The 13,676-nt window shown below is 43.6% G+C and overlaps 1 protein-coding gene across 5 annotated transcripts in view; it reads left to right on the plus strand.

Moving 5' to 3' along the window:
- VEPH1 (ventricular zone expressed PH domain containing 1) overlaps positions 1 to 13,676 on the plus strand; it is a 98,396-nt gene that overhangs the window by 65,644 nt on the left and 19,076 nt on the right. For 4 of the 5 annotated variants that reach the window (XM_074834373.1, XM_074834375.1, XM_074834372.1 and 1 more), the window contains 2 exons: positions 5,995 to 6,134; positions 9,908 to 10,042. In XM_074834373.1, coding sequence (XP_074690474.1) covers positions 5,995 to 6,134; positions 9,908 to 10,042 — 275 coding nt within the window. Of the gene's footprint in view, positions 1 to 5,841; positions 5,919 to 5,994; positions 6,135 to 9,907; positions 10,043 to 13,676 lie in introns of those variants that run through there. The other variant, XM_074834376.1, reaches the window with a different exon arrangement.

The following is a 13,676-nucleotide window of genomic DNA, read 5'->3' on the forward strand; positions in this document are numbered from 1 at the left end:
AAACTGCGTATCATACTGAGTATATAAGTCCATGCAATTTGTAAATGCTGCAGCGATTTTAAAAACACCTTTTTCATTCTTGGTTAATCTCTGAGCACATGTGTGAACAGGGATGTGTTACACCCACGCTGCGCTCCCAAATGATCCTGCCACGCTTCTAACTTACCCACAGCAAAAATAACCTACTGTGATGGACGCTTTGAGGTTTAAATAACAGCTCGTTGGGATCCTTGAATAACATATTATGAAAGTGTAGTATTATACTAGAAATATCAAAACGCATGGTGGATGTTATTGCTCTGCTACAGTGCACAGACTGAATTGAAATTGCTACATGAGTGGGGAAATACATGTGAAGAGTAATATTGTCACTTCTAGAAGCATTCAATACTTTGGCTTCTTAAAAATGAAAACGTAGCATACAAAAGTTAGTGTCGAACCACTGCAGGGTGTTAGGATAACATTTGCCATATACGATACAGACATTTGGGGGATATTTTGAGCACAGCAGACTCTGATAACCTGTTGAACCATACTTGCAACTGCAGTGTTTTTTGTATGGGATGTAGTACAAGAGAACTCTACTGACATGGTTACACTTGAATAGAAGTTTAGACCTATTTTATTATTTGTAATGCTAGAAAGAGAAAGCTGTAGTGGTTAAAGATCTCTGAAAACTTTGGTGGGGTTACTTGTGAGCAGAAGCGTGAGTCTCTGATGGTGCTGTTCATTAAAATGATAATTATTTTTTTCCCATTTTAAACATTTTGTGAAATGGCACAATGTAAATATTTTTCTGACTCGTCATTTACTTGAAAACATGTGCAGCTTCATGTGCCCAGATGATGACCAACTCATTTTGCCTTGCCTATCTATTTACAGGTCTCCCATGACCATAAAAAGGAATTTCCATGGTAGTGGTGTGTTGGGTTGCACTTGAGTGAAATACAGTGTAACAGTGGTAGATATGGATCATGGTCATCTTAGTCTTCATCAGAACAGGTTTATTAGTTAAATTCCACTTTCCACTGACTTTGGGATAACTGAGATTAGCTGTTAGATGATAAAACTGGTAGTTCATTGCAAACCATTGAAAAATACACCTAGTACACTTTGGCTTCTTATCAGACATTGCCAAGTTCAGCATATGAAATGTAGCAGAAATAGCTATGGGTAATTGCTCATCTCATACCAAAGGTTTGAAGATTGTCTGAGTAGGAGGCTTTTTTCAGTTGGTATTGACAAATGAATGCTGCTTTTTTCCGGGAACTAACCTTTTGTTCAGCCAGCGTGGACTCCAGCACTGGAGCTGACATTTATTTTGGCATGTATTATCAGCCTCGGTATTTTTCTCAGTGTCATCCACAGCGTCTTGCTAAGCAATTTGTTAGGTTTTTGTGTCTCTCCATATATCCTTTGGAATTTTTTGTTCTGCAGCATTTGGGAACCCCCTTCACAGTCCCATCAAACACAATCCCCCTAAGCACTGGGCACCCTTTCTTAATTGCTGAGCAGGGGCAGATATCCTGGAGCTCTGCCACCTTCTGCTCGCCCCTGCAATGGCTTCGGTGGGAGACTGCCCAGGTGGGATTTAATCAGCTTGATGGGGACTTACTGTGGGTGACAAGAAATCCAGCTCTGGACTCTGCTGCCTTGAACACTTTAATGTACTCCAGGGTTTGCCTGCAGCCTTTCAATGCCTCCCAGGTTTCTTGTCAATTCATACTTTTATAACTGAAAAAATAACCACCATGCTCACTGAAGAGGAAGGCATTGACTGCCAGCTCCTTTGCGCAGTGGTCGTACATGGTTTATGGTCATTTTTAGCTAAGAGTGATTTCCCATAATGAAGCACTAAACTTTTCCCACGCATGGCCCAAGGCCAAGCCTCTGCTTCTGGTTGAGTGTATTGAAGTTAAGGTTTTGTTAGCATCTGTGATGCATAAACCAGGGGTCTTTAGTTTGGACCATGTTGCTGGAAGACAACAGCCAAATCATTGTCAACAGCCAAATCATTGAGTTTTGTGCTTTAATATGTCCCAGGATTTAGGGTCGCTCTAATTAACCGCTTCAGTTTCTCAAACCCCTTCATATTGAACATGAACACTGGCAGGTCTGGGTATGAACCAGTAGGTTTGGGTCATCAGGTTAAACTCAAATTTTCCCCGTAGCCACTAATCCAAGAGTAGTGGGTTTTATGCCCCCTCTTTTCCCTGCTAAGGTGAGTGTGTTGCTTATGGGCATGATGTATCTGGGATCTGCAACTAAGTTCATTTTCTTTTCAGAACTGTTATCTCAGTTTAGCAGCATTTGCATCTTTGCTGGTTTAACTTTAAGCCCTGGCTTTCTCCTGCTGAAAGCTTGCGGTCATACACACACTTCTCTTATTGTCCCACTGTAGGTCTTAGAGTATGTTTGTGCTTGGGCGATTGACACAACCCAAACAGCACTTCCACATTCCACAGGATTTAGTCAATCTGCACAAATCAGTATCATCTTCTTCAAAGAGCAGCCTACAGATGCCCAATGCTTGGCATCAAGCCACCCCTTTGTGTGGGTTCTTCCCTTCTTCAAGGCAACATTCTCCTGTAATATATTCATTTATTCAGGCCTACGCAAGAGGAAAGAGTGACATATTTCCTAACACCAACAAGCCAGACTCTTTTTTTGGTATGTTTGGTGAAGCCAAGAGCAGTGGCCCCTCTTCAGCTCCTCTTTCCATTGTTGTCTCAAAGCAAAGGAAACATTTTCAAAGTTGTCCTCTGCTAAACGCATTCTCTTGAGACAAATATGGATGGGTTTTCCTGTTGGCTCACCTGTGGGCTAGGAGAGCTGGGGCTGGTCTAGGTCCTTCCTCCTGTCTCTTTGAAGGGGAGTGATCTGGATGATGTTTGTAGTCTGGTTCAGCTCAACATCAGTTTGACTTGTTTCATGAACTCCCTCTCTGGGAGGAAAGCTCACTGCCTGGTCTGACCCTCTGACCTAGTGTCTGGCTTTTCTTCTGCTTTCACCATCACTTCTGCTTTCACTGTTGCTCGTTCTGGCCCCCATATTGGCTTATGCACCTGCCTGTGATTAAAGATTAATGACCCCCCATTGGTTTCCACATAATCCAACCTTCACCTGCTGTAATGTTGCTGATTATAGCATGTGAGTGTTCCTCTGAGGAGGGAGTGCTGTTGTCATCCCTTGCTCTATGGTCGCTACAATCTGCTTTGGTTCTTGTGCCCACTTCCAAATATTATGCATTGCTTTGGCTTGTGTGTGTTTCCCCACAGTGTGTGTAGTGACTCTTCTGGGTTTTGCGAACTCTAACTTTAATCTTCCTGTGCCTTTACATCTCAGATCTCTTGTCCTGTGCTACAGCGGAGTCTCAATGAGCTCTGCAGCCCCAGCTTGACACTGGTGACTTCTTTTTCTCAGCAAATTCAAACAGCTTTGTTAAAGGATAATGAAGTGGTTTCCACTTGCCAGCTTCTGAAGTTTTTTCTCCCAGCCTAACAGCCATCTGGCCTCTCTGCAGCATCTTCGGCAGGTTCCAATATCCCAGTTTTAAATTTTCTGCATTTTCAGTGACAGTCTGATCCATTGATACTTTTGGTCTAGGGACCCATCCTTTTGTACCTCTGGTGAAATTCCTCATACGTTGTGGTTTTATGTGAAATACTGAATTTATTACATTTCTCTCCTACGCTTTCACTTCTTGATTAGGTGAAAAGTGTTAAAAATAACAAGTATTTCAAGATGGTCTGTTGTTGGAGAGAAAGGCTGCCTTCTGATATCAGTCTCCCCGGTTGCTGGCTTACACTGTCAGTGGATCCAGAAGGCTGTGCTTTATAAACTGCCTCCCATGAGCCACATTTTCTAAAAAGTTACAACTCATTTTTCCAGTTCGGGTATTTTCTTACAGCATTTTATTCCTACACCTTCACCACACGGTGACTCACCGGGATAGCACGAGACTCTGAGTAACGTTCCCTGCAGAGCTGGCCCCTGTCAGCCGCCTCAGCTGCATGATTCATTTCACGGACACCGCGCGGCCAGACCTGCCTGGCCGACTCCGCGGGAGCTCTCTTCTCCTTCAAAATCCTTTGGCTTTGACCCCGCAGGTGCTGGCAGGGCAGGGCCCCCAGTGAGGTGAGCAGCTCTGGGCATGGCTCAGTCTGGTGGGCTCACCAGCGCTGCAGGGCAGCTTGTCTGTCTGTCTATCGATTGTTTCTGCCTTTAGCTAGGAAATAAGTGCAGGTGGGACCCGCTGTTCCTCTCCCTTCCAAGTTCAACCCTCCAGCTGGGTGAAGAGGGTGCAGCACTCTCCTGTGTTTGCATCAAGGTCATCGTCTAAGGCTCTCCATGTCATTTTCCATGCTTTTTTTTACCTTGGATAGCCACTTATTCCTGTTCAAAGTGGCGATAAAATGATACCACTATTTTACATTAATAAAGAATTCCGATTAGGTTATGCCTAACATGCTGTTATCATTATGAGCAGTCATCCAAAGACAGAAAACAAGGGTTCAAGGTCAACGTTTTGCAAAAGCAGAATCATGTTTCTCAAGGGCTTAATTTCCAGTTAAAACCAGCATGGGAAGTTCAGAGTCAGGTAACATTACGTAGCTTATAGCTCTTGCTGAGCAGCTGATCCCAAAGGACACTTTCGGACTGTGTGTAACCACGGTGGGATTTTTATCAACAGATGACATGATCACAGATGGCATAAACGGTCAGTATTTGATAGAGCAGTGAGAATTGTGGTGCCCCGGAGCTGGGACTGGGAGTCAAACTGCACTTTTGGAGAAAACCTGTGTGTTGAGTGGGTGACGCTGAGTCTCACCTGTGAACGAACACGTCCCACCTTTCCCGGTGGGTAACTGTGAATGTCTTTGCAGCCTCTTGTCTGGTTGGACCTGGAGCTCTGTGCTTTTTTCCTTCTCTGTGTGTTGGTTTTTTTGCTGCGAAGTCTGTGGCTGTGCTGGCAGTTGTGGCACTGGTGTGACAGCAGCAATGATTCCTGTCCCTTGTGTGTTGTGCCTCTCGGAGCACAGCTGCAAAAACTGCAGCTCCCTGGCTTAGCGTGTAAAAATTGAGTATGACCAGCAGACTTGGAGTATGGTAAGAAATGGGGGTTGTAGGACCTGGAGCCTCTAGAAGTCAGAGCATCTCTGCACAGGGAGGTTCAGGGGGAGCTGAGCTCTAGGGCTGGGGCTTCTGGGTGGATGTGGAGAGGGGCTATGGCTGGGAGTCCTCGAGGTGCGGGGCAGGAGGTGGCACATCGGCTCCCCGCGGTGACACAGGGCTCAGCAAATACTCACTAACGCTTTTCTTTGAAAGCATAGTATTTCTGGTGATTAATTTCTCAGATGGCCTATACAGCAAATGTGCTGCGTGCACAGTGATGTTGTAAATCGATTTATGCATCTTTGGGCTCCGGGAGGATCCATTGCAAAGGCTTTCAGCAGTTCCTGAGTGAGCCCATTTCTCGCTGGGAGCTGCGCGCTGCGCTGCGCTCCTCCACCCCTACAGACACCAGCTTTCAGCTGCGCAAAGTCTCGGCAAGGATCCCACGGATGTCAGGCCCCCATATGGCTCTTTCCTAATATGGGATGTTTTTTCCAATGAACTCTTTAAATAAAAATAAGTGATGCACAGTTTTGACAGATCTGTCTGCTTCGATAAGCCAAACAACGGTACCGAACGCCTGAGAAAGCACAAAAAAGATAAACAGCCTGACTGTGTGCTGTCTTGCACCTTTCGCATTTGGGAGTAAATGATTACTACATAAGATTTAAAGCACTGGAGACTAAATTTCTCTAGCGCTGTCAGATGGTTTGTGTTTAATTTAAGGGCACAGACACAGCAATGCCCTTCGGAACGCCGCAGGAGTTGACCCAGCCTGAGATGCCCACGCACTGTGTGACTGCACGTACACTGGTAACAGGCAGTTAGGTTTCTGTCTTTTACGTAGTTGATGTTAATGTTCTGTATATTTATTTCTAGATGCTGTTAGAAGTTGTGTAGCAAAGCTGTTCTTCAGCTGTCCCCTGAAGGGCCATTACTGCTTGTACAGTAAATCCAGTTTTACCCTTATCAGCCAGCAGCCTCCGCTGTGGATCCACATCATGTTCCTCTTTCAGCAGGTGTGTGCAGTACACATTAGTGGCACTTCTCTATTGTTCATGTTGTACTTGGAGAAAAATATTTTAACTGTTAGTCTCTTTAAATATGCTTCTAATCCACAGTGTTTTGTGACCCTTGTGATTTCTCAGAAAGTCATTATAGTAGGTTGAAGTGATTTGCAGTTTGTAAGTTTTTATATTTTTATTAAATACAACAAATTCAAATTCTCTGGAGAGATTACAAAGTCTGGGGATAAGAAAGTGAGACCAAACCTTGTTGTCCTCATTCGGGCAAAACTTGCAGTAAGTCCCAGGTGCCTCACCAACAAGCAGCAGCTTCGCAGCGGATTTGCAGGGGAGCAGAATCAACCCCGAGGCTGCAGGTGGAGGTTAGAGGTGCAGCACCCACTGGGATTTTTTTACGGCAGAAGTTTTGACTGAGCAGGATTTGCAAAGCTGATCAGTGCTGTTCTATCAACCCTAAAGCTATTTTCTCCTGTTCAATACTGTTTCCAAATACAGCCCAGTATTTGGACATACATGGAATTTCCTAATAAGTTACAAATAGTATGAAATTGTAAGAGAAAACCCTACGTTCACACTTCAAGATGAAACAAATGGGCTTTGTGTTAAAAAGTAAGGTTCAGTTTCTTAACCTATGCAGAGCTGTTCACCACAATTCATCCCACCCTAATGCAATCTTAGAAATACAAAAGATTTATCTGAAATTTAAAACATGCCCAGAGAGTTATGCTGTGAATTTAACGGTTCAAATCAATCTTCCCAGTGTTTGTTCCTAGAAATAAATACAACAAATGTTTTTCAAAAATGCAGGTCCGTAGGAGATGGTCAGGGAGGGAGGGAGTGACAGAGCAGAGCAAAGGAAGCAATAAAGAGCAGAGGCAGAAATAGGAATGAGAAGATGAGCTGAAAGGGGAAAATAAAAGAGGTGAATTACTCTGTAAATGAAAACCTGAAGGAAGAGGTTGAATTTTAATGCGACCTAGAGAGAATAAATGAGTTACGTTACAAATGTATCATTTTATTCCTGATGAGAAGAAAACAGATGCTGAAAAATATGGACAAAAAGGTACTAAACCGCACGAAAATGAGCAAGGAGCAGCAGCAGCAGAGGAGATGGGGCGGCAGAGCTGGCGTACCTCGCTCACCACCGCGCAGCCTCTGCCGCTGGATTTTAAGGCAATGACCTCTGCTCCACCTTTAATCCCGGGTGCCTAGCCTTTTCCTGAGACATTTTTTGTTGAAAAACCTCTCCCCTTAACCCCATCCCAGATTACTCTGAATTTGGCCCTGCCAATTCCATCTTTTATCAGAACATTTGAGCTTTGGATCGCTCCCAGCTCACGGGGGCAATGTTACTTTATTTCCTCATTCCTCTGCGCTCAGGTGCCCATTGCCCCCCTTCCTCATCCCCACGGGCTTCCTTTGGATGCTGCCCTCAAACCCTGGTCCCCCGTTTCCCACAGCTTTCCCTGCTTCAGGTTGGGTAATTGCCTTTGTCCCACTGCAGCTACTCTTTCCAAAGCTTTGCTTTTATTCCCTACCCTTTCGCTAGTTTGCTAGTGCTACCCCTGGCCCCGGGCTCCCCCCACCCCGGCAGAATCCCCCCGTGCTGCTGGGGCCAGGCTCAAAGCAACTCAGTTTAGTTTGTGTCTTTACAAACATGCTGTAAACACAGCACTTAATATGCTTTTTTTATAGGAAAAAAAAAAAAGGTTCCTCTTGTGTTGCACTGAGCGTTTAAGCCTGCTGTGCATCAGGATGGTGTTTAATGTCAGTTAACTTATGTTTTACTTTTGTTCAAAATCCTAAAGCTTTTAAGTATTGGATATATAACTATTATTAAATTAAATACAGGGCACTAAATTCAGCCCTGGGATAACATTATTTAAGCCTGTGAAATTGTACAAGAGATAAATTTGACATGAAATGTATTTATAGTGTGTTAATAATAAGTTAAATGAAAGGCTGGTGATAAAAATGTAGTTTTCAGCAGATCTGTCACAGATTCACAGCCAACTAATACATGGTTTCTGAAGATTTCAATACTAGTTACCGTATTTTTATTCCTTTTTTTTTTTGCCAGTTGCTCCATATTCTGTTTGACATTGCATTCTGCAAAAATAAAAGCAAGAAAGACTTTTTCTCCCAGGTCTTGAGAACAGATTCTTAACTTCATGATCCTGCTTTCTATTTAATTTTAAAAATATTAGTGAATAGTTATGTTTTGAAACCCTTGGATGGAAGTTGTGAAATGGCAAATTATTAGTGCAGGGTAGTAGGAAGAGAAGTGTATATCAGTGGAGATCTGAGAAATTGTCTTACAGTTAAGCAATGATTAACAAAAGGAAAAAAATAGAATAAGGGGTGATGTTGGAGAGGTTATTTGATAGACAAGATGCTTAGTTTCACAGATTCATTCATTAAAATCATCCTCTGGCGTTATATGATTTATGGTTTAATTTCCCTCATCAGGTGGGACAGTGTCATGCCACTGCGGTAGCACCGGCGAGGGAGGGGCTGCCTGACATGTCCTTTTCAAACACCTTCCCTAGAGTCGCTCATTAATTTGCCAAACACAAACTAATTTGGGCTGCCATTTTCTTGTGCCAGGTGGCTGCCTGGAGCTGACTGCTTCTCCCTTTTAATTTGGACAAAACGATCTGGCTGTTTCTGACAGCTTAGCTAGAAAAATGTGTTGCCTCAGCCATGATAAAATTCCTGGTTGAGTCTTACTGAAGTGTGTCTGAGTCAGTTGGATGCCAGACAGTGGGATTAGGAGTGTTGGGTTTCTGCTTAGAAAGAGAAGAAGGAACATCCATCCAGGAAACCTACGTTAAAAGGACGTTGTTCAAGTTGTGAAATCAAATACTTGAAATATGGAAAATCAGATTTGCTCGTGCACTCAACTTGGCTCCTGCATGCAAATGCATTTTTTAATTACCAGATCATGTAGCAGATAGAGGCAAAAATGCTAAGCTCTCTCAGCTGTGGTAGCGTTCTTGTAACACTGACTTTGTGTGCAGTTTTACAAGGAAGAACTTCATGCTGTTGAAATATTAGAATCCTTCAAGGCAGGATAAGGTTGTATCCTCGCTGTCCTTTCAAATAGGGAGCTTTGGAGGTGAGAGCACCCAACCCAACCCAGGTTTCATCTTGTTTTGTGAATGTTCAGGGCATGAAAATTCCCCTCCTCTGCCAGCAAAATCTGTGTTGAACGTGTTCTGTGGAGTTTTTTTTTCTCTTGCCTTTCATCCCACTCTCTGTTCAGTGCAGTTGCAAACGTTGCACTGTTACTCTTCCCTGCACGAGGACCAAGAGCTGCAGTCAGATCCAAATCAACCCGTACAAACCCAACACCAGTGCTAAGCATCTCCACTTTGACTGGGAAATGGCCTGTCTTTGCCAAAAAAATACATGTCACTGAGATCTGCATCTGGCTCACAGAGGCCCGTGCTGCTAGCATTTTGAGAAATTAGCATTTCAACACAAAAATGACATGCAAGTTGCTATGCATAGTGGTAGTTGATAGATAATCTTTGGTGAGACAGCCCTTAAAGACATGTAGCGTACAATAAAAAAAATCCCCAAAGGAAATGAAATATTTGAGGATTTACCTAATTGTGTGCATATTGATCCATCCTAACTCCTTACAGAAAAATGAACTAATCCCTGGTTATTTGTATGGCTGTCCCACTGTAAGAACACAATGTTCTTTGTTAATGGCCAAGTAAAAAAAAAGCTTGAAATCCTGTTTTCAACATTTTCTTTAGAGCTTGTTTGCAGAACCTTTGTCCATACAGAGTAATTCTGTTCAAGTCCTTAAGGCCCTGTGGGAGAAGACACAGCTCAAGGGGACGCACAGTTTTGAAACTGCCATGATCCAGTCAACATTTCCACACCAAAAGGTAAGCATTTTGGGTTTTTCTCAGAAAAAAACAAATAGTAGAAGAACTTTGCCCTGACTTTTAGAACAACTGTACAAAGACCTTTACAATAGCTACAGCAAGACTTTGCTGTGCTCAGATTGTGAAAAACAAAACCCCTTTCCCTGCTCCTTCCCCTTTTTTGCCTTAGCTCCGGCATCTTACGAGTGTTTGCGCTTACTGACGTGCCACATCCTCTGCTCCTGGACAGCCCTACGATGATCCATAGCACATGCCTCCGACCTCCCTTTTATGCAAAGCACTCGGCTTGTGGGGTGGTTAAAAAACATTCACTGACCGTTATATTTTCAGCCTCTGCAGAGGGTCCACGGCGTCATTTTGTACTGTGTTTTGAAAGGTCTCCAGGCTTGTCCTCCCTCTCCTCCTATGTGCTCTACGTGGGTTGTTCCCAACACGATGAAAACTAGTGATGCTACGTATGGATTTTTTTTTTTCCTGCTCTGGGTTTCAAACTCTAGATTCAGATGAGCTGCCATGATGGACCGTTTGGCAGCCACTTGGAAATTCACCTAGTTAAACACAGACTGGGATTTTATGGAGATGATCGTCACACATGCACCATTAGTTACCCCCATCAGTTTAAAAGATTACTTTTTCAAAGCTTTTTACCATCTCCGGGATTTCAATGAATGCTATTTCCAAGCTATTAATCAGGCTTCTTGGAAAAGGATATCTGTTTATTCCTGAACATCTCCATCCAGCTCAATTGGATGAAATGAATTGTCAAACATGATTTTAAAATACTTTCTCTCAGAATATTGTATGCATGAAGATGTCTGACTGAATAAGATTAATTTACTAAGGTTATGGCTGATTTAAAAACAGGAGTTTTGTTAGAAACACCTTCTGAACCCCCAAGATAATGTTGCATTGAAGTGGAAACTCCTGCTGCAGTGTGTAAGAGGAGTAGGGGATCCCCACAGCTGAAACGCAGCTTATGGGCCAGTTTTACTTAGACACAGTGGAGCTTGCGCTAAGTATTTTAGCTGCTATTGAAATCCTAGCCTGACTCATCCGAAGGCATTAGAACTGCTTTTCTGCTCAATACTGGCTTAAATTGAGTCCATGCCAAGATCTACTAGTTGAAAGTCGGAGCTGGTGGAGTGTAAAAGAGTTTGGGGTGAATAAAGAGCTTAGGGAAGAGCATGCCTTCACGGGTAGGATTAGATGTTGTGCATCACGCACACAAAGTCTACAAAACGTGTCCAACACCCTAGAAACGTGATTAGTCTCCAGCGCATTGGTTGCATAATCCTGCTGCTGCTCAGATACTAGCATTTGGCCTATTTTGGGAACTTTCATCACTCCGTGACAGTAAGAGTATCTCCGAGGCCCCAGAATAGTGGAGCTGGAAAATGAGATACTGATCTTCACTGGTTTCATGAATTAAGCAGTGAATTGAAGTTTGGTAATTCCAGGAGCTGTGGATTGCCTAACAGCCTTCGAAGGCTGAAGGCAGTCAGGCAGATGTAATACATCTGAAATGGTAAAAGACTTTAATATTCAGTCTTGGTCCCCACAGTATGCTGCTGGATTTACTTTCTCAGTTTTGGTTTTGCTTATTAATACAGAACCTGAGTTTGTTTCTAGTGCAATTTCCATTCAGTTTACTGAGAAAAGTCCCATTGAGTTTTCTGGGAGTGAGACCTGGGCCTGCCATAAGGAAGGTTTCCTTTAGCTTTTACATTCCCAAAAAAATCTAGCTGGAGCATTCCCAGCATGACCTAGTCCTTCCTTTGCTTGACAGACTAAGCTTCTGCAGTAATCTGAAGTTTTTGTTTCAGAAGCTCTTCCCATTGCTAATGGAACTTTAAATATTGTGAATGATTTGACAAAATTATTGTAGTTCTTAATATTATTCCTCTGCCAGTAGTGCAGGAAGCAAAATTATGGGTGTGTGGTTGTTTCAATAAGCGTAGCACTTCATTTAAAATATTTTGAAATCTGTTCATATAAATGCAGTGTCAGCATCCTGTATTATATTTTATATTAAGTTTTATGTGTCATGTGATGGCAGCTTCTGAACGCTTTATCAGAACCGAGGAATTTCTGTGCTGTGAGCACACGGGGAAGGTCTGACCCCCCGCAGCCAACAGGAACCCCAGTGGAGTCAGAGCTGCAACGTGCTCTGCAATTCCTCCGCATTTGCCCCATGACCCTGTGGCTAATCCAGAGTGAATGAATTTAGACTTTTTCTTTCAATATGTGTTCTCAAGCATTTTGCAAACCTGGAGAAAAATCTATTACATCAATGATTTATTTCAGAGGAAATTCTGGGAAATAGTTTCAGATTTACATCACTGTAGGCGATTTCTGAATTTGGCCCAACACGCATGTGCAAGGAATTGCAGCAAATACCTGGCTTACAGAAAGCATGCCGTGTTCCACGGGGCAGCCTGTTCATGCCACAAAAAATATTTACACAACATGGCTTAAAACGTGCCAGAAGTAAAGCATTTCCAGATGTACATCCTTACAGATTTCCGTTCGGTTGCTTCATAGTTCTTTATCAAAGTACACGCAGGCCACATTACAAAAACGAAGCTGGTTTTTGCCGAATTCTTTGTGTTGACTCATGCTGTGTCAGAAGAGTGAGATGGTGACTACTTTACGGGCCCCATGTGATGCCTTAAGAGAGTCTTCTTTTGAGCAGCGTTGCAAGAGAATAATTAAAATTTTCAAGCCATTGTTAGTTCTGTTCTTCCCTTGCCTTTGTTTGCTATCTCAGTTTACGCAGCAGAAAGAAGCACCACGTTTTCACAGTGGAGTCGTGAAGTTTTCAAGATGATGGAGCATGGGGATGATATAAATCTCTCCTCTCCAATTAGGCTTTTCCCCCATGCTTCCCCTCCTGAAATAAATAACTTATTGCAGATTATTTCAAGCGTACTAGAGTACAGAGTGGAAAAGAAAGATTGCTGCATTAATATTTCAGTGATACTTGTTTTCTTTCAGGCTAGTGTGGGCTCATTGCAGCCACTAAAAGTTTTTTTCACAGGAAGGAGAAGCTCCTAGGCTTTTTATTCAGCATGATCCACAATAATGCCCTGCACAGACCCACTGAGAGCAATACCATCGTTATTTTGCCCATTTTGTGTCCTCCCAGATGCCACAGCAGGAGGAGGATCGGGGCACATTGGGGCAGAGTGTGCTTGCAGGGATATCTGCCCCACCATTGGAAGCCCACAGTGGGGAGGAGACCCCGAGGGGCTGGTGTGGTGTGTCCCTGCTTGGGATCTGCTCAGGATCCCACAGCACGCACGAAGTATCCGAAGGGAGGCAGGGAGCCTTGGGCTGTCAGGTCCAACGCCCACTGATCAGCTGGAGAAATGCGGAGAGAAGCTGCACAGCACTCCTGCTGCACAGCGCAGCGGCCACCTAAATTCCTTGAATGTACAGAATTCCTCTTGGGAGGAAACTAAGATCTTCAGCAACGTCTAAAGAGCAGTTACAGAGCGAAATAATCAAGTTTTACCTGTGGTCCCCAGTATAAGCCAGTTTGAGCGTGCTGGGGCAGGGCAGCCCAGCAGCCAACTGCGCAGAGGAGCAGATGCAGCCCTGACCCGGGCGCAGGAGGACGAGGAATTGCCCACCC

This window comes from Strix aluco, chromosome 9 (genome assembly GCF_031877795.1).
Source record: "Strix aluco isolate bStrAlu1 chromosome 9, bStrAlu1.hap1, whole genome shotgun sequence".
NCBI lineage: Eukaryota > Metazoa > Chordata > Aves > Strigiformes > Strigidae > Strix > Strix aluco.